General features: G+C 36.9%; 1 protein-coding gene, 1 long non-coding RNA gene and 2 other non-coding genes across 11 annotated transcripts in view; 1 reads left to right on the top strand and 3 right to left on the bottom strand.

Moving 5' to 3' along the window:
* The window catches only part of LOC106109334 (serine/threonine-protein kinase tousled-like 2), a 31,056-nt gene extending 17,098 nt beyond the window's left edge, over window positions 1–13,958 (top strand). For 2 of the 8 annotated variants that reach the window (XM_013290793.1, XM_013290791.1), the window contains 14 exons: window positions 465–518; window positions 6,592–6,682; window positions 7,225–7,377; window positions 7,801–7,961; window positions 8,140–8,217; window positions 8,586–8,726; window positions 9,210–9,415; window positions 10,027–10,279; window positions 10,554–10,705; window positions 11,152–11,310; window positions 11,871–12,018; window positions 12,274–12,524; window positions 12,889–13,108; window positions 13,317–13,958. In XM_013290793.1, coding sequence (XP_013146247.1) covers window positions 465–518; window positions 6,592–6,682; window positions 7,225–7,377; window positions 7,801–7,961; window positions 8,140–8,217; window positions 8,586–8,726; window positions 9,210–9,415; window positions 10,027–10,279; window positions 10,554–10,705; window positions 11,152–11,310; window positions 11,871–12,018; window positions 12,274–12,524; window positions 12,889–13,108; window positions 13,317–13,499 — 2,250 coding nt within the window. In that variant the 3' untranslated portion in view covers window positions 13,500–13,958. The other 6 variants (XM_013290792.1, XM_013290796.1, XM_013290795.1 and 3 more) reach the window with 6 other exon arrangements.
* A 1,843-nt stretch (window positions 13,959–15,801) lies between these two features.
* LOC106109280 lies at window positions 15,802–17,611 on the bottom strand. Its single transcript, XR_001225997.1, has 4 exons — window positions 17,292–17,611; window positions 17,104–17,201; window positions 16,518–16,623; window positions 15,802–16,141 (listed from the first exon to the last, which is right to left on the bottom strand). It is a non-coding gene; the product is annotated as an uncharacterized LOC106109280 (long non-coding RNA).
* On the bottom strand, window positions 16,802–16,890 carry Trnay-gua. Its single transcript is given in 2 exon segments — window positions 16,802–16,837; window positions 16,854–16,890. It is a non-coding gene; the product is annotated as a tRNA-Tyr (tRNA).
* Window positions 17,612–18,622: 1,011 nt separating the features above from the next.
* Trnay-gua lies at window positions 18,623–18,711 on the bottom strand. Its single transcript is given in 2 exon segments — window positions 18,623–18,658; window positions 18,675–18,711. It is a non-coding gene; the product is annotated as a tRNA-Tyr (tRNA).
* Window positions 18,712–21,326: the final 2,615 nt, after the last annotated feature.

The raw sequence follows: 21,326 nt of genomic DNA, 5'->3' as shown, positions 1-21,326 counted from the left end.
AACGATATTGAATAGAGTGAGTAAAATAATGTTTTAAATTATTGTTCCTTGTATGATTTGTTGGCGGTTCCAACTTCTAACAGACTATTACAAACCATATTTGAGTCTAAATACATTTTTAAGACAGAATCCACAAAGAATGGATAATGACACATGCTTGTAGGTGTATATGTGAGTCTAAACAGTTTCGTCATTCAACAAGATGGCGGCCGAACGTAAATAGTTCACCAGCAAATGTACATAATATTATGTGACGCGACTTATCAATCTCGGAAAAGATTCGTGCTTTTGTAAAACCAAGCACATAAAACTTTGTTAAATATTGTTACTGAAACGAATTTATTTTATTTGTTACAAGTTTAATATAGAAAGTTTCCGGTCGGCATCGAACAGTGAATAAATGTATTCAAGCCGGGTACTTTATAATATGGTTAACATTGAGCGCATTGATCGCGTGCTTGCAGGTGAGCGCGGGGGAGATACTAATAGAAACTCAACGGGCGCACCAATTCAGGACGGTGAGTTCTTATCTTTTGTACGACTTGCAAAGGGCAATTATTTTGCTTGCCGTTTTACTTTACGTTCAATTACCAGTATCGAAGCGTTTGTATCAAATTGGCGGAGTGATCGTGTCGCGACACAATCCGATGCATGAGGGCATAAACTAATAATAGATTATTGGTCGAGTGGGTACGTGTCAAGCCACGTTGCGCCGCCACTCACCTTCACGCAGCGAGATCGCTTTCGTCTACGGTAGATTAGTTATATTAGTTTGATCAGGAGGCTGCAAAATTTTTGTAGTTATTTATTTCATAGAGCATACAAGAGTGTCCTCGCAGGACCGTGCTTTGAATCCAAATGTTAGCTGAACTGAGTTTCGGCGCGTCCTTGAAAGTCCGAAACTTTCTCCGGTGTTATGCGCATGTGTTACATCGAATTAAGTAAGACGTGTACCGGTGAGTCCCGCTGCTTTTAAAATGTCTGCAAATTTGCTATCGCACGTACCTATATAAAAATGTTTATTGCGCACGAAAACTTGAAGGACATTTTATTATTATTACGCATTAACTAGCACTCGATTTACTAGCAGTCGATGAATTCCGGTCTTTTGCGCAGACTTGTTTTCGAGTGTTGCGAGGCGAAACGTTTACATTAAATAGTGTAAACATGCACTATTAATAGCTCCCGTATCGAATACATTGGGATTTATTTCTCAGTGCGCAATCCAAAGTGAATGTTTACAACGCATAATTATTTTCATCTACAGGAATTTATATTTAGAGTCTTCGTCATAATATTGATAGCTTTAAATCGTTTTTCACTCATTACGATTGTACTTTAGTTTGTGCTCCTTGATAATTAATATTTTTAATACTGTTCGGCTTACAATTCTTGAATTTCAAATCAATAGTGCAAATGTGTAAGTCTATGATAAAAATTGTTAAAGCGGGCAGAAAAGTGTGTCGGTGCGATCGGCCTCGGTGAGCGTAGGCGAGCCTCGGGGCCGCGGGGTCAGCGACACCGCGATACTAGCGCCCCGCTGTGCCGCGCCGCGCAGACCCGCACCGCGCTATCTCACTCAAAATCCACCGAATTCAACCAATACCCCCGAATATACTGCATTTTATAATGCTTGACTAAACTAGTGAAACGATATCCTACCGTCACCCATACTTATCAACCTTTACGAGAAATGTTTTTTTTTTAATCTCAATAAACGTTAACATTTTTTTCGGTATTCAAATATTAATCTCTAGTCTGTTAGAAAAAACAAGAATTTGTATTATTTAATCATATTTTGTCGAAGCTTATAACATATTATGTAAAACTTCGTTTGTGAATAAATAATTTAGCAAGTTGTTGAGACGTGTGTAGCACAATCGGCAGCGCAGCGCACGGTAATCCGCACTGAGAGAAAGAGAAGTAGACACGGCGCAGCGTTCAGTCAGTCGGTTTGCACATTCAACTCGAAGGGAAATTATAACATGGCGCACACGGCCTCGCCCCGCCTCGGCTACATTGTGCCGTCAAACCTCATTCCACCGCTTAGCCGCCCGGTTCCGCAGTTATTTTTACACGATCCGACCTTTCGCACCGTTCGTCACCGCACTCCTAAATAAATATATTATCTCCCCAACTTGCACTCACATTTTAACAATTTTCATCGTCGTACTATCACTGAACACATAAGTTGTTCTATCGCATATTTCTGAAATGCTGTCGGCATTTTTGCATATTGAAACGTCGAAAACGAAAACATTTAAAAGTTTTATGTTGGTGCGTGCAGACAGCATCGATACGTGTTCACACGCTGGCCGCCGCAAAGGCAATGAATGCGGGGCCGGAGCGGCGGCGGCGGGCGGCTGTCATGCGTCAGCTGAGCGTCACGGCGCGACATTGCAAGGTCCGCCCGCACCGCCCCGCGCCGCCGTGCCGCCCGTGCCGCCTCGCCTGACCCACTCCGCCGCGCCGGCCGGCTTCCTCTTTTATCGCACAAACCTGCAATTTCGATACAATCTTCGAGATTTAATTTCAAATATAAGATGTAATGAAATATGTAATAGTTATTTGTATTTAATTATAAAAAATCTTGAATAGATAAAGCGAAATAGCGAATAAGAGAGTGGGCCGGCGGCTACGTAGCACGCTACACGGGCGACACGTCATTTGTTGTGAATGGAGCGGCGCGCATGCCCGCTACGCTCACTTGGGTACATCGTAGAGCCCGGCGATTAACTTTAGCGCTCTTTGATTTTTTGTTCGGTAATAACTTATTTTATGAAAGTTTCGACAGTAAGTATCGTCAAGCTACTGTTATTATAACGATATTTTTAAATGCATGTTTACTCATGAGACATTATTGACACAAATATTTTTAACCTAATTAGACTTGTTTTGACTTGATAACTTTTTAAATTTCGATTTGTTTTGATAGTTAAATGTCCCAAGTCTTTTACCCTAACTGTACAATTATATTATTGGGATGTATTTTTCCGTTAAATAAATTATGTTAAATCGGTGCTTAAAATTCTTCTTACGTATGACAATCAGGTTATTTTAGTCCAAATTAAGCTTTTTAGTTGTGATTGTTACCTGCATTTCGGGTAATCATTTATTCTTATATTCAGATATATTCGTAGTCTAGCTTGAGTACATGATTTCCCAGTAATGATTAAGTCAGTAAAGCTAATACGATTATTGACGGTCGGTGCTTATTGTATGGCTTTATGTATTTACAATAGACAAGCTTATGTAAAATCACCTTTTAAAATGTTGAAAGCATTGACCAGCTGCAAATAGGGTATAAAGCAAACACAATGGACTAGCGAGGGTTAGTCATTGAATTATTATTAGTAAAAGTCCAAAATAAAATTGACATAAGAACATAATAGCTATTAATTTAAATAAAAGTAAAATATCATAGTGTTCGTATTTAACAAGTATTTTTAGTAATCAAAAAAAGACATGGTAGAATGGTTTCGGAAAACAAGCTCTTACTGCACACTGCAAATGTTAAAAGGAATATGATAGTAAAGTGAACATTTCGTTTGCTATTGGAATCAGTTGATCAAGGCAGCTAGAGACAAGTCGGAACTAGAAATAATCAATATTGCAGGCTCGGGTTCGAATCTCGTGACGATTCGTTGGCGCTGCACACTTGCGGCTGGAGTTGCCCCGCCCTCTTCACCCTGCACCTCCCCGTCCCCTGCCCCTTGCCCCCTCGCACTAGAAAATTGGGTTAAACAGCACGCGGCTGTACGTCGCACCGGAAGAGGGGATTTTGGGGTCCGCGGAACTGCGCTTTCACAATGAGCGAGGCAGAGATGTGACCGAGTATTGATTGTCTTCCATTCCACCTAGAGACGCAGTTTCCTGCGGCGCAGCAATGCACACGCCCAGACCGCACCGCACCACACCGCACTGTACTACGTTATATATTATGTTACATTTCATGTTGACCTTGGCCACAAGCTTGTATTCTCACTAATTTTAATAATTAATTTTTATAAGCAATTTGGCTTATTTGCATGCAAATCTCATATAACTCCGAGTATTCACTTTTTGTGTATTTTTTTAAATCTTTTGACCTTGCATATCGTTAGTCTTAACATTATTTGTAAAGTCTAAGTAGTATCTTAAATTTAAATTAACAAGTATTTTTAATAACTACGAAGGCAAGTAAGTACGTGGAAAATTTTCGTTTTCCCCCCATCGAATTTAAATTCTGAGATAGAAGAACTGCCACACAAACGAACATGACATATTTCCGTAACGAATCAATGTCCTTTAACAATTAAAGTGTACAGTTATTTTTAATTTAATTTTCATTCGTCTTAGTTTAAAAAAAAAGTTAAGCTTGTAGTGATATAAGAGGTAGGAGACGGTTTTTGCGGGGGTGAGCAGGCGGTGGCGGGGATTTGATCAATACAAACACGAGAATAGCACCACTCTAGATTTCGTCTCTATTCCCACATAACTAGACATGTCATCACTTCCATTGCGAATATATTTTTTTCTACTTTCCAATGGTTTGTCAAGTGGTTCTATTTCTGTGTTACTTCACACAAATTAACCACAGTATTAACTGATTAGTACACTCATGTTCACGCATATTGTATGAGGCAACGTAAATATTATGTTGCCAGCTCGCTAACTTTCCATTCGCCTGATGCGAGTTGCGCTAAAAATAGACATAACAATAAGCACTGCGCAGGCAAATCATTGGCCAATTTACATACTCGGATATCACCAATAAACCTTTTTCATCGCTTTGCATTAACGAATATTCGCAAATCGAAGACAAATTTCGCGCATAAAAATAGATTTTTTTATAAAACTGTAGGTGTCTTATCTGAAAGTTACGTCAGTTAGCCTTGTCGAAAATATTTGAGTGTTGAATATAAATTTTAACTTGTGCAGTCGTCACGTGGCTCTGTTTTCCTTATCATTAAATTGATTCAAACGAAACACGTATTTGTACGTCTCTTTTGTGGCCTAAGTATTGGTTCTGTGAAGCGGTGGTCGCTTTGCACGGGAGCGGAGGGGGCAAGAGGCTCCGAAGGGAGCACGCGGCGACAATGCCACAACGATAATGTTCAATATGCCCGATTGATACGTGCCTTACTATTTTTTTTACTTTATAACTCATCGTTGGCTAATAACTTGATGTCGACACTAGGTAAAACAAATTGATTTGCGTATTTATTTGCTTTATGTTGCAAACAACACAAGAAAATCAATCACATTTGCCAGACTGCGCTTTCATGCTATCACGATCAATATTTAAATATCATATCCATTGTATAGTCTAATTATGCAGTTAAATTTAATTGAAATATAAATAAAGCTTTACTTATAAATTCATCATAATTAGTTGTAGTGAAGTTGTACAAGTAATTTTATAGTATTGATTTTTAACAAAGGTTTTTTTTACATCATATTTTTTGGTTTGTTTTGTAGTCGTAACCTCCTTACACCACCATAATGTCGATTTTCAATAGCATTGCATACTTTTTCGATTAATACAATGTTAGTGCTTACAGTGTTAGTGCTACACATGCTTTAAAAGCTGTGATAAATTATTTAGCATATTCCACAGTAGAATATTGTTTGATTAGCATTATCGCGGCTTGTTCGAGATTAAACATCAACATATAAGTACTTTATGTAAAATGTACACCATTGCCTGTGTACATAAGTTTATCGCTCAGTGCTTGGCGCATACCTATATACGTTTAGTTGGATACTTGCGTGCCTACATAAATACATCTATCTGTGTTTATGTTGTACACATCGCAGGCACAGACGCCTACGTAACACGTCCAGTAAGCAGTTTGTTGTGGGGCACGAGCGCCGATATCACGTACTCGTTCGCCGCAGGTCGGTGCTCGGTGGCACTCCGCCCGCCGCCCGCCACCCGCCGCAACCCGCCGCCACCGCCCCGCCGCCGTTGCCACCGCACCTCGTTGCGGGAATAATCGGTCAACTCGATTTCGTACATACGTAAAACTTGCGGCTTAGCTACAGATAAATTCTTGTAAATGTAAATGTTTCTGTTATTCCACATTTGCGATGAACAGCCGTTTAATTTATTAGTTAATATTGTGCTATGACAATCACGGGCTGTTGACCTACAGATTTGTTTAAAATAGGTTTGTAAAAAAACATAATACGCTTTTACATAATGTTGTTGTTAAATTGAGAAATACAATAAGTAGTGAACATTAATTTTCACTGGATTAACAATACTCTCGGCCTTGTATCCTTGTAAAATGGCGCCTCGCCCGACGGTATTATTATTACATTCGGAGCAAACTTCGTGACGATCTCCATTCTCCACACCCCCCGCTACTTCGCCCCGCGGATGCGTATCCGATTGTTGCGAGTCGCGGCTGGCGTTTACAACTTGTCAAACTAGTTAGGTTATTTCAACGGTTGGAGTGAAAATTCAATAATGATGTTCAAAATTGATACAAAATTTAATAAATAATTTGTTAGTATAACAAGTGATTGGTTTAGAGTGATAATAAATGTGTGGTAAACGAGTTTAACTGGGCGAGTCATATGTAAGGACGCCATCTTTCTTTACAGATGTCAGCTGGGTCACAAATTCAGATGGCACCACAAACTACTGTCAACACGGGGCAGCCACTACATAACCAGGACTCCAATATGAGCACAGGTAAATTGTGGATCGGTGATAAAAGTGGCGTAAAATAAATGTGATGTGTTCAGTGATTTTGTGTTTACAACACTCGGCCGCTCATTGAGAATAACCTCAATTCAACCTGGAAGATCGAACTTTTGTGGAATTTGTAATTTAGTGGAGGATTGTGACGTTGTCATAAAGTATATAATGCCGTTTAGCAACTGTGGTTGTGCCATTTTTACTTCTGTCGCATGGGATTATTGCTTGCCACAATGCAAGACTATGAAAATGGACTTAACGTAAACATCGTCGGACTACATCACCATTATTTAACAAAAAGTGAGTTTTACAATAAGGATGCTTAGTTAGTCTATCCTAACTAAATTACAGTTGGTGACTTCGAGTGTAATTGTCACTAAATTTATGTTTTATCAGTAATTGAAAACAGTAAAACTTTATCTATCAAACCCAAGTACATATCAGCTATTAATTGTTATATGTTAACAAAAACTAAATTAAACACATTGATACTTGAAAGTTAAGCAAATGCAATATACCAAGCACCTGTATTACAGGGTCTTCACATAGTGACAAAGAAATTGATGCTTTAACCCCCGAGAAGTCTGCCGCTATGCGAGGCTCTACTGTAGGTCCTGGAAATGCCCTTGTACCACCCAGTGGTGCTACACCCACCATTGCTGTGCCTGAAAGAAAAAGGAAAAGAAAAGGTAATATCAACAATATTCCTCATTTTAATGTTCATTATTGAATTACTCTCTTAATTTTTACACAAAGCTTTAAGTGTTACATTGTGCAATTTTTGAGAACTTTAGTCTTTTTATTGGTAAAATAGAAACAGTGAGTTTATTAAGTTGCACCAGTTTTGATTATTGACAGTTAAACACATTGTTGTTGAGGGTTTTGTGTAAAGGACTGCATAAAGTCGAAGATCTCTCATTCTAAGGAATGATTATTTTACAAAAAAATCTTTTACCACTAAAAATATTAGATTTAATAAAAGTTACAGCATCAATCATGACAAGTGTTGTAGATTTTGACATTTTTATTTAGTATTCCATAGATTTTAAATTACCAGTATAGTCGCCATAGGCATTTTTTATTCTGAATGCTAATTTTTTTTAAAATTTTAGGTGAAGAAGGGGTGGGTGGCGGTGGAGGAGGAGGTGGAAAACAGAGACATAATACATCTGATAAAAATATACGGGAATATTTTTCCAAGCATCCTTCATCAAGCCCTGTTAGGCATACGGGAGCAAAGTCTCCATCACCTCAGGGAGCTAATTATCCTATGGTAATTTTAACTAATTTATAATTAAATCCTAAGTTAAATATTTGTATGATGAAGTTAAGCTTTAGGAACAAGCAAAGAAAGTTTTTTTTTTTTTATTTCAATTGTGTTACATGCTATAAGTATGAATTATAGTTAATTGTAACATTTTAGTTTAGTTTAATTGTTTAATTTTTTGCAGTACCCACCGTCACCGTCACAAATACTGTCTTCGGGAGCTGAATTCTTTCGGCAACGCCCACACTCTTCTGTTAGACAGGTATCATTATATTATACTAATGTACTTTACATATATTATTTAACTTACTTAATATAGTATTGTATTATTTAAAATACAACTGGACAGTTATTATTTAGCAGACTAGATGCATTAGGACATTGTCATATTACAAACAAATCCCGATATGCCTTAAATGTGTTTTGATCTAATTGGAAATTTTTGTATGTGTAGTACAAAATGTGTAACAGAGGTCAAAACAGTAATATCTATAAACAGTATGATCAAAATGGTATTATCCATTAGGGGCTAACAATGACTATAAATTGTTTGGACTTTACATATGTCTAACAACTAGTTTAATCTATAACAAGATATTATATTAAAAATTATAACATTGTTATTAACAGATTCAAACAGAACTGACATGTCAGAGGATACAAGAGTTAGAAACTCAGGCGTCTTCTGATTTAGAGCTAAGAAATAGTAGAATAGAAGAATTAACAAGGAGTAATGAAGATTTGAAACATCAGGTTCAAGCTCAGAGCAAGGTATGTGAACACAGACATTGTTGGTGTAGCTGACTGTACTCTATGATACCCCACAAAATATACTCAAATGACCTCTCACTTACAAATTGGCAAATTATTTAATCTGTTCCATTTAATGTGGTCAACTTGGCCATAGCCTAGTTACTCTTAACTTAGTGTAGGCTTCTTGGTGGGTATGTATAGTGAGCAGATGATGATGATGTGCTATATAATATATTATTATAAAAAAAAACATACAGACGAATTGAGTATTTATTTCTTTTGGGAAGTCTGTCAAAAATGAAATGGAATTACATGTACATAACTTCAACATGGTCCAATGATCTGTTCAAGGTTGCGGAAGTATCTTGGAAGAGAAAGGCTCAGGACCAATCATGGGGTTTTTTTGGGGGAGGCCTATGTCCGGATAATATCTGCAAATAATTTTACCCTGTAGTCAAGGAATATTCATAAATTGTATTTTTATGTTATCCTATTATGCAGGTAATAGATCAACACAAATCACACATTAATAAATGTATAGAAGTGGTAAAGAAATTATTAAATGAGAAGAGTACTATTGAAAAGAAGGAGGCTCGGCAGAGATGTATGCAGAATAGATTGAGGCTCGGACAATTTGTTACCCAGCGTGTTGGGGCTACCTTCCAGGAGAATTGGACTGATGGATATGCATTTCAAGAACTAACAAGGTAGTTATTTCATAATGTAAAAAGAAACATGCTGATGGGAGTATAGACTGTGAGGTTTTAAGTAAATAGCTACTGTTATAGTTCAGTCTTCCAAAGTTTAATGATCCCTTATTAATGTCTATACATCATGAATAGGAATTAGGATAGAGATGGAACCGTAAATATACAAAACAAAAAAAAACTATCAATTTAGCCAGACTAAATATTGGATTTTTATTTTTTTATAATTACTTAGTTACGTTTTAAATAGACATTACAATTGCGCTCAATAAACCGGCTTTGGTTTTTTCCTTACGCTTTCGGAAATATCCTTAATCCCATCCATGTTTAGTGGGAAAACAGTTGACAAATTATTTATGTTTTTGTGGTTTTCTAACTGAAGTATCAGTTCAAAGGTGGCTTTAGAAGACGACACTTTTATATAATGATGTGGCATTTACGTTTTTGATTTTGTTACATATTTTAAAACTAAAGCTCTGATTTTATTGACTTTCTGCTACAATAAAAGTGTGTTTTGTCCCAATTTTTTTTATATTCCCGTACATTGTTCTGAACATGTTAGATGTTGGAGGGTATTTGTATAATATTTTATCATAACTATGTATAACCAGGCGGCAAGAGGAGATAACAGCAGAAAAGGAGGAAATAGATCGTCAGAAGAAGTTGTTACTGAAGAAGCGACGGAGCGAGCCGTCCAACAGCGAGGGCGGGGGGCGCGGCAAGCGCACCAGCAGCGTGTCCGCGCCCACCACGCCGCAGCCGCAGCCGCTGCACAACGGCACCGACGCACCCACCTTCCTCAAGCCTGACCCCCTGCCCAGCATGACCTGGCAGGAGTACTACGAGGCTGATGAGATTCTTAAAGTAAGTTGACTGTAACTCTCCATTAAACACATTCAATGTCTCTTATGTAATTAGTACTTTCTTTGTGCAGATATTTTGGGTGAAACAGATTTGGTTGGTTGGATGATTTTGATATTTCATATTGCTTAAGGTTCTGTCTTTTATTATAAAAGTATATATTCTTGGCTAATATGACAGCCATAGATGGAAAACAGAGACTATTTATTATACTTTCATCTTTTATCGAGAAATGTATTTGAAGTCAAATAAATAATTTATTATAATTGTTTTCCAGTTAAGACAGAGTGCGCTTAAAAAAGAAGATGCAGATTTGCAGCTAGAGATGGAGAAATTGGAACGGGAAAGGAATCTTCATATAAGAGAGTTGAAGCGAATACACAATGAGGATCAGAGCAGATTCTCTCAGCATCCTGTCTTGTCTGAGAGGTGATTTACTTTTAATGTTCTTCCATACTACTATTACACATTTAATTATTTTGTTGATCATCTTAAGTTCATTGTTGATCGTTATTGCATTCTTCTTATATATGGACAATGTTTGTATGAATTGTATGACACATTATGTGCCTTGTAATTGTTTTAACTATAGTCTAGATAATGTTTGAAGAGTGAGTTTAAGTTAGAATGCAGCAAAAGCAGTGAATTCATCAAAATAATGTACAATCTTGTATTTATTGACTATCTTTCCGCGCGCGACTTCGTCTGTGTGATACCCTATGTGCTCTTCCAGAATTTCCTCTACATCCATACCAAATTTCATCATTATCCATTCAGGATCCTAGGCTACAAACTAATATCCATCCAATTAAACTTTCGCATTTATGATTTTAGTAAGATTGATTAATAAGTGTATATTGTTTGTTGTGATGAAGGTTGTTGTGTGGTAGATACCTGCTGCTGATGCTGCTGGGCAAGGGCGGGTTCAGCGAGGTGCACAAGGCGTTCGACCTGCGCGAGCAGCGCTACACCGCCTGCAAGGTGCACCAGCTCAACAAGGACTGGAAGGAGGACAAGAAGGCCAACTATATCAAGTGAGTCCGTATATGACGCCCAATTCATGTATACATTTTATATTATTTTACCGGTAGAGGTAGACCTAGAAACTAGATTGCGTGAAAGATGACATGATCAAGAAGGGAGCGATGACGGAGATGACGTATAATAGTTATGTGGAGGCCAAAAACCTGTTCCGCCGACCCTACGGGTGGAGGATAAGGAGATGATGATTGCACCTTTTTGTTGTTCAAAAAATTTTTTTTGTCGAAATTTAGTATTATCATTTGACATCTATAGTCATATTATAAAGAGGAAAAACTTGTATTTTGTATGTATTAACTCAAAAACTACGGGGCCGGGTTTAGAAAGAAAATTACCGATGAAAGGTAAATTATCTGAGTAGCATAGGCTGTATTTATAAATTTCACGTGGACTAAGTCGCGAGCAACAGCTAGTGTTACATAAACTGTCTAACTGGACCTTTAAATGTTAAATGCTTTTATCTATATAAAATATAACAGTTTTTTTTACAGTTCTGTGTTTCAATAATTGTTGTTTTAAGTGATTTTAAATAATAATTTTGTTTTTGTTCCAGACATGCACTACGGGAATATAACATACATAAAGCATTAGACCATCCGCGGATTGTTAAATTATATGATGTGTTTGAAATTGATGGGAATTCTTTTTGTACAGTTCTTGAGTATTGTAACGGTCATGATCTCGATTTCTATCTCAAACAGGTAAGAATTTACTACTGCACCTACAGTTTATTCAAGTAGTATATTGCTTATTAGTGTCTCCTACTTGGTTTTCAATGAGGGTAATCAAAAATGAATATCCATACTTTTTTCTCAAGTATGACAAATTGACTTGTATGAAGATTTGAAATTCGATTTGGTTTTACATGATGGGTTGACAGCCCGGCCCAACTAAATTATCGGCATATTTGGCGTTTCTAATTATTTCTCTAAAGTGTCTCTTTTATATATTTGTAGCATAAAACAATCCCCGAGCGAGAAGCGCGCTCTATCGTGATGCAAGTGGTATCCGCGTTGAAGTATCTGAACGAGATCAAGCCCCCCGTTATCCACTACGACCTGAAGCCGGGCAACATCCTGCTGACGGAGGGCAACGTCTGCGGAGAGATCAAGATCACAGACTTCGGCCTCTCCAAGGTCATGGACGAGGAGAACTACAACCCGGACCATGGCATGGATCTCACGAGTCAGGGCGCAGGCACTTATTGGTACATATATATCTTATTTATAACAAAAGGTCGCGAATATGTAATAACCTGAATTCGCCGAAATAGCGAAGCGATGGCTGACCGTAGACAACCGCAAAAGGAAAACGTCTACCTGTAATTGATAGAGGAGAGGACTTAAAAAAAAAAAGGTTAAGGAAGGAAAATTTCTTATTTCTGTGCGTCCTCTTTTTTTCAAATCAATTTATGTTTTCTATGTTTTCCTTATAAGAAAAGGGTGGTAAAGGAGACTGAAATTAGGCCTTTGACAAAATAGATCTTTAGACTGAATGCAACAGATGTTGATTGTGTTTACCATTATAAATGGTATAACATGTTTTAAATATGTTTTTGTTGTGTGATGCAGGTACTTGCCGCCGGAGTGCTTCGTCGTAGGCAAGAACCCACCAAAGATCAGTAGTAAGGTGGATGTGTGGAGTGTCGGCGTCATCTTCTACCAGTGCCTGTACGGCAAGAAGCCCTTCGGTCACAACCAGAGTCAGGCGACTATTCTAGAAGAAAACACCATTTTGAAGGCAACTGAGGTTCAGTTTGCCAACAAACCCACAGTCAGTAATGAGGCTAAGGTAAATATATCAAAATCTAATTACAGTATAACATATTTTTTCTGGAATAATGAAGTGAGCTTCATCTAATCACCTCACCACATCATCACATTAAAATTACCATTGAAATGTTGTTAAAAATTATATTTTTGTTCAGCTTTGTTATATCTTAAAGCATGGCACATATTTACAAGACGTTTGATTGATACGAATATGTTGTAAATTTCAGAGTTTTATCCGAGCGTGCCTTGCGTACCGCAAAGAGGAGCGCATCGACGTGTTCGGTCTGGCGCGGCACGAGTACCTGCAGCCGCCGATGCCGAAGCCGCGCGGCGCCGGCGCCCCCGCGGCGGCGGCGGCCGCGGCGCCCGCCTTCAACGCCGCCCTCTTCGGCGCCGGCTCCTCGTCCTAGCCGCGCCGCCGCCGCCCCCGCCACCCGGCGGCGCAGTGATCGCGCCCCGCCCGCGCCGCGAGTGACGGCGGCGGCGCCCGCCCGTGCGCGGCCGCGGCCCTACCTGTACATAGTGAACCCTACCGTGCAGTGACTGTGACAGTGCGTAGTGTCCTACTGGAGTGCGGCCAGTGCGGCCAGTGCGGCCAGCCTGCACCCGGAACTCGGCCATTTTGAGCCTTATCAACATACTTTTTAGTTTTGAAACTTTGTCAGTTATTATCAAGAGTTGTAAAATGACTAAATATCATTTACAGATTAAATTGTTTAAGAATTATGCTTACTGTTGACTGTATTTATTGAGCAGGTGATAAAATGTGATTGTCCATTTGTGAATGGTTTTGTCCTTTTATCACTAGAGACCTTGGGATTATCCCTTGCATATTATATAAGTTATCCCTATTAAAAAAGTTAAAAGTATTACGGTGTTTTATTTCAATATATCATATTCCTGGAGGAATTATGAACAGAAGTAAATAGAAATGTATTATTAGAACAAAGAGTGTGGCTTGTTTTCGTCTGAGATTTTATCTAAGATTTTTAAAAGGCGGATAATAAAGTTTTTTAGTGAGGACAATGGGTGAAATAGAAGACGATAACTACAAAAAATGTTTAAAGTGCCATTTGTGTTATTTTTTATTTTAGTAGAATTTTAGCTTTATATTGATATATGTTCCGGTCAGGTTTTAAGGTTTCCCTAAACTTTAAAAAGATCTTCAATAATTATCAGGTTAACATTGATAGATTGATCGGATTAAAAAAATGTACATAAGACCGATCTTTTCAAAACTGCAATTTGATGAAATCCAGACTTATAACGCTGCCATAGTTATCCCGAGTTACTAATAAAAAGTCATTCTCGCTTCAAGTTTAAGTATGAAGTTTTCTCTTTAATTAATGTTTTCGTCCAGTTCGTCGGCCGTCGAGTAGCAACGGCTCACGCTGAATGCCTCCAGCCTCTATAGAATACGCCACGAAATCATAAAAGTCAACTCCAAGTCAGACGACACTGCAATTATTACCTACTTTCATTTATTAATACTCGACGTTTTAAAAGTTATTTTTAAAACTTTCTTTGTAAAATGTTCTTCAACTTTCGCATTTTTACCTATAATCTTCATATACACCAATGAAGCTTATTTTTGCAGTCGTTAATCCTCTTTCAGTTAGGACTTTACTTTTCAAAGTTTATTTATATTTACCACGTGTTAGATTTAAAAAATAAATTACAGCGTTACAGTAGCTTTTTTTACTTTTATTCTACTGCTATTGTTTACAAGAACTATTTATATAAACTAACGAAAGCGTGTTAAATAACACAATTTATGGTTATGTTCTACGCTTAGAATCTCAAGTGAAAATTTATGTCAGTTGCTACTGCTAACTAGCGCATTTTTGTAATCAATTGGCTGTTAACAGATCCACGTTAGACTGCCTTGGTTTTATTTACGTAACGAACAGGAGTTTTTATCTAAAAATATCAAAGCACTTTAATAGACTACAGAGAAATTGATAAAATAAAATTGGCGATTACAAATCTAACATCGATTATAATGAGTGAAATATAACGCTGCGCTCTGTCTTACTAGGTCATTGCTCCCAGGACCTCCATAGAGGGGAGGAAAATAAAAGAGTCGCCAGAAGCACATCCGTATCACGAGGCAAGTCTCAGCTCCTGGTGAATACTGTGAGGAAACTCATTAACCTACTGCCTTTGAGGATATGTTTTTGTTTATGTGAGCATGTTTCGTTCGATTGTTGAAAAAGAAAACTATATAAGGAAAACCTTCAATAGTAATGTGTTTAGGAAAAAAAAACATAAATTCTAAATGTTTTATAAATAGAAAGAAACGCATTAAAAACCAGAATAGTATAAATAAAATTCTATGTCGTTAAATGGTAGGATGCAACCGATTCTGGTATTCATCTACTCAACACATTTAAATAGAAATTACACTAAGCTGTTCAATGTTATTCCCACGCCAACACATTTTACTATTTATCTACCATTATATACGTTAACAATCCTAGATTGTGTAAATTATACGCAGACAGCAATAACAAGATACAGAAGTGGCCGCCATTGCATTATTTGTAACATTATTGATAAACAAACCAGAGTGCACCGCCTGCTACCGCCCACTGATATAACTAGCGTAAACAAATACCACTAAAAATAATTATTGATTCATTGTGTACGTACTCGTATTTATTGTAATTAATTTATTACAGAAAATCTACGAAGATCGTCAGTGACCTCGCGTTTCTACTTATACAAAAACATGTTATCTCTGTTTTTTGGAAATGAAAGTAATAAATATAATGTACTGTACGTGTTTCAGCAGGGCAACGGTCACATATTAGAGTATTTTACCTGTATTACAATCTTAATTTTGTCCATCCTAAAGGCAACTCTTGTGAGAACTTATTATGACCTTGTTAATTGAAGAGAAAACATTAATAACTTTAATCAGGCATCGTTTGCATACAGCAGGGATAGCGTGTGTGCTTGTTCGCCGGGACGGATAACGAGGTGAGGCTGCATACTTTGATGTGCAGCGACCTCGTCGCTCGCAGCGCCCCCGCTCCTGCCTCGTTTGCATCTATATCACATTTTTTTTATTGAGATCTCATAATGACAAAGTAACGATAAACTAAAATATAGTTGGATTTGTAGGCTTTAAAAATATATTGGAGGTCGAACATTACTCAGAATGATTAAATCAAGAACAGGGTGCGAAAATGTATTTTTTCACATAAATATCCATGTCATAACAGCTTAAAGAATAGAAGATATATCTAACTATTGATAATGTTTTATAGAATGCTAATATTTGAGTTTTAATTCTAAATCAACACTAGGAAAAAATACTTTTGCCATGCACGTTGGTTCACTTCACAGTTTCACAGAGAGTTGAATAGCGAACAACATTTAAGCATTTCACACGGCGCGGTGCGGAAAGCGAGCTTTTGTCTTACTCGGCAGCTGAATGGTCCTCCCGGAGGAGCTGGGAGTTGCGGGGGGACGTCTCCTGCAGGATACACCGCCGCGAGCCTCGTTTGCGCTACGCCACTGCCCTGCTAGCTGTCGTCAGATGAGGTTTTATGTAAATAACGTTGCACGCTTTTCGACTTAATAATAAAAATGATCTTGTAAGTGACAATATTTAGTTATAATGTTTATTAATGTAATATTTAGATTTAATAATACGAGCTTACAAAAAACTAACAATAAATAAGACCAATTGTAGCAAAATGTAACTTCCTTCGAGCCGGATTTGAACCAGCGACCTATGGATGACAATACTAAATCCTCTACAGTCCACCGCTCTACCAACTGAGCTATCGAAGGTGCATTCACTTGAATGAACTTTAATTTAGAGTGAAGGTTACGGGCATTTTTTGAATGCAATATACAGTCACCGAATTCTGTAATAAATACGTTAACAAAATTCTGTTCACATTCGCATTGCAGTTCGCTTTGTTAGTTCGTTCATAGTGTAAAACAATAGGATGTGCTGTTTATCGTCTGAGTACTTTCACTGTGCGCATTGTTACAACTTACAAGGTACTCCAATAAGGGAGAATTGTCTTATTCATGAGGATGGATTGCACGCCGTTGTATACTGATATCATAGTCCAATAACGAGTCCGCAGAAATAACTGTAATTAATATACTATTGTAATTTAGGGGATGGACAAATTTATTTGATTTATTTCACCTATTTATTACACAGAAATTAAACAGTTTACCTGGGAAGAACTTTTTTTCGTAACAGCAGTCGTTTTATAAGCTTGCTTCTTTTAATATTCATCAGACGTTACAGGCGAAGATGGCAAGAAAACTTTATAATCCCCCATTTTTCAATTATCGATGTTTCGTTATAGAATGGTATAGCATTTCGTTGTCTTGCCTTGTAAATTGCTATCTATCATAATGTTGAATCTAACCTCGTTTGAATTCCGTCATCTACGACCCCGGGAGTAAGGTAAAGTCGAAATAACATGCAAACATTCGTTTCTTAGTTTCTTACTATTTTCTGAGGTCAACAATTTAACTTGGTTATTTATGTTTTAACCAAATATTCCAAACTTAAATAACATTCAGATTTTAATAACCATAGTTACCACATGTTATGTAATTTATCAAATAACAAACCATAGATAACTTAGTGGAAGTGGAAAGGTTAAACAGCTATTTATTTTATTTCAATTTGTTGTTATGAATGTGATCATTTCATATATGTTTTCCAATGAGATGCTAATATAGGTAACGAAGTGGTAAAGGATAATCGGAGCAGGGCCTGGGCTTTGATGTGCAGCGGCCTTGCGGGAGCGCACTCAGCCGTTCCAAGCTGTGCGGGGCTCGCACACCACCCCCTATACACATTTTAATTTCAATTTTATCTCTTACATACTGGCAACTTTGTTCATCAACATCTTGATGATATTTTTAATCTTATAAATATGTATCCGGCTACGTAACCACATGCAAATCGTGTAAGTAGACGCAAATTGACTAAAATCTCGCACCATCTTGTTTCATTCCTTTTTTTGTATTTCACCGCAAGATTTATGTACCGACCTATTCCGACCTTAACCTTGTGATGTCGAGTTTTAGTTATTAGAGTAGGCGAGGCTCATCGATTACCCGGCGTGCCTTCGCAGCTCTTCGTGCCTCACTCTTGTCTTCTTTCGACCTCACGCTGATTGATTTATGGACGTCGCATATTGCTCTACCTCAATATTCAGGCAGACATTCATAGGAATTGGTACTGATCAATAATATTGGATAAGTTAAAAGTACCATTGCGTTAAGAACGTTCTAACGGTATTCGATACATGTGTAGATTGCGAGAGAATTGATGTAAAAGAAATATCTGAAATTTTCCTTTTCCTCTCACCTCCTCTTCAAATTCAGAAATTGGAAAAGGTGTCTTTATTCCATTAAGGTTGCTGACTACGTTAATTATTTCGTCTTTGTGACTTGGACGTTTTAAAAAATTAAAAAATGGACATAATGTTATTATCACATCAGCGCGTTTATTTATATTGTCTGTATGTGTAATACCAAAAAAGGCAATTCCTTCGAGCCGGATTTGAACCAGCGACCTATGGATGACAGCGATATTTCCTCTACAGTCCACCGCTCTACCAACTGAGCTATCGAAGGTATGGTTTTTTAAACAAAACGTCAATACCACCTTATTTATTGAAGAAAACTAAAGCTTCTATTACGATACGATAGAACAACAATTGTGCAAAATTTTAGTCAAAGGTGTGTTTCCCGTTTTAAGTGTCTTCGGAGTATTTGTCAAATTTTAATTCAAATCCTTTCAGCCCTTTATCTAATAAAAGGTAAATTTTCATGTCGATGTTCGCGAGTGTGATAAAGCACGTTCGCGGCAAAATGTAATACAGCTACCAAATTGCCTCCGATACTGTTGACTGTCGTCGTGGCGCGACTCAACGACCTCCTTTACCTTTATCTTATATCTTCAACAAATTGTACTGCTCTAAGTAAAATCGGATTTTCAATAACCGATTCCGTAGAGGAAGTATTTATTTTTTTAATACCAGATTATGTAAGAAAGGAGAATAGAAAAGCGAATGGAACGGAAAAATTAAAGAGAGGGAAATAGGTTATACATATTTCTATCATAAATATTGAAACTGCCTTCTCCGCATTGGGTAGATACTCTAATTAATGTAATTGGTATAAAAAGCGCGGGCGCCTGAAAAAACCAAAGAGACATTCATCGAGGTTTCAACAGTGCATTACTTTATGATTTAAAATAAAGTGTAGTAATAATTACTTATGTAAATACATTACTAAATATTTGTTTATCTATACTAATTATAGTTTGTAAAGAATAAAGATTTTTATTTTTGTATGTATTGATATAACTCAAAAACTACTATTCCGATTTCGAAAATTCTTTAACCATTAAAAAGGTTACTTATCTGTGAGTAATATAGGCTATATCTTTTTTTATTTGACACGGATGAAGTCACGAGAAACAGCTAGTTAATAATAATTTCGGAGAGACAATCATTATTGTCAATCATCCTCAATAAAATTCCTAAATGTACGAATATGTTTCGCATTTAAATAACTAGATAAATGTGCTTAGATCACTTAGTTATTTACATTTTATAATTGACATCGTTAAGTTGAAAGTTTGCGAAATACGTTTGTATGAAAATGTTTTTTTGTACGAAACTACCAAGGTAATGAGGTAAAGTATTGAGGTATGGTCATGAATAACTGTTTAATTTTGTTAACATAAATAATTATAATCTAAAATGTAACTGTGGGTTTCCATTGCTGAAACTTTCATATTAAAAATAAATTCTCATCTCATTTACTACCTTTAAATTAAAAAAAAAACGAAGACGAGCTGTGTGCAAATTCTTCGATTATAGTTACTTAGAGCCACAAGTCACAGAGTAGTCAACTAATTTGTAAGATCGTTGTTATACGTGATTGCTAATCAAGTGTTTCAGGGACTCTTCTCCAGAGTTATTATTATTAGCTGGTGGGTACAACGTTACCTTGGCGAGGCGCGGCCAGCCGTGCACAGCTATCGGCTTCCACATGTCGTCGATTTGACCTTTATAATAATAGACCCTTTTTTGTTCCATAATTAAAATTTACGTCCCTAGATGACAGGGGTACTCGTATAGACTACAACTACTCAATTTATAATATGCCGAAGTGTTTGATGTGGACGATTTTCTTGCTGGTACCCACGAGACACGAGTTAACTCAATGTGTGATGCAATGCCAACGTAAAATGAAATGAACTCTAAATCTAATTTATCGATACACAAATAGGTTAGAAAAGGGTTTTTCTTTAATCTTTTTGAAGGTATCACAAAAGAGTGTAGCGGAAAAGCGTTACGGTCTATTGTGATTTCATTCTTATTAATGAGGATGTTGACAATCTTTCCTCTTGCTACTAAAAAATTGTCAATCTTAGTTCTCGAGATGAATTTTCTACAGCACCGTTCGTATTGATCGCCTGCAGTACTGAGAAGCACTATATCTTAGTCAATTACTCTCCAGTCAGTGATTTATGGACTTTGTTCTACCTTATAAAAAATGAATAGTCAAGCATTTGTTCGAAATTTCTAGATAATTCAAGGTATAAATAGACCAGGTAATGTAGTTTCGAGTATCATTAAACTGAAACCTGTGATCATGCCAAGATGTAAACAACAAAACAGGTCAAGAACATAATTTTATTGTAATCTAACTAATCTTGTTTTAAGGATTGATTTGTAATACAACAGACACAATTATGTAAATGGAGGTTGTATTATAAAAAACAAAATATGTTGCACTAGTAAGTAGTCCGTCTTGACTGCGCACTGATAGACAATCTAAAAAATTTGAAACTATTTTATGTTACTTAACGTTATTTAGTATTTATATGACAAAAATACTTAACAAATGAGTAATGTACACTTCAGTACTTCATCATCATCATCTCCTTATCCTACTCCCGTAGGGTCGGCGCAACAGGTTTTTGTCTTCCACATAACTCTATCATAGTCATCGTCATCTCAGTCATCACTCCCTTTTTGATCATGTCACCTTTTACACAATCCATCCATCTCTTTCTAGGAGATCTTACTTCAGTACTTAATGGAAGACATTTTGAAAATTAATTATTACTTTGTTCTATATTAAAGCCATACATTGTTGTTTGCCTATTTGTTATTTTCATTGGTAAAGTATTACCAACAATAAATATGAAAGAACAGGTGTGAAACATGATTACA

Source organism: Papilio polytes, unplaced genomic scaffold, assembly GCF_000836215.1.
Source record: "Papilio polytes unplaced genomic scaffold, Ppol_1.0 DF821289.1, whole genome shotgun sequence".
Lineage (NCBI taxonomy): Eukaryota > Metazoa > Arthropoda > Insecta > Lepidoptera > Papilionidae > Papilio > Papilio polytes.
Note: the sequence above shows the minus strand (reverse complement) of the source record. Positions and strands in the feature narration are given on the sequence as shown.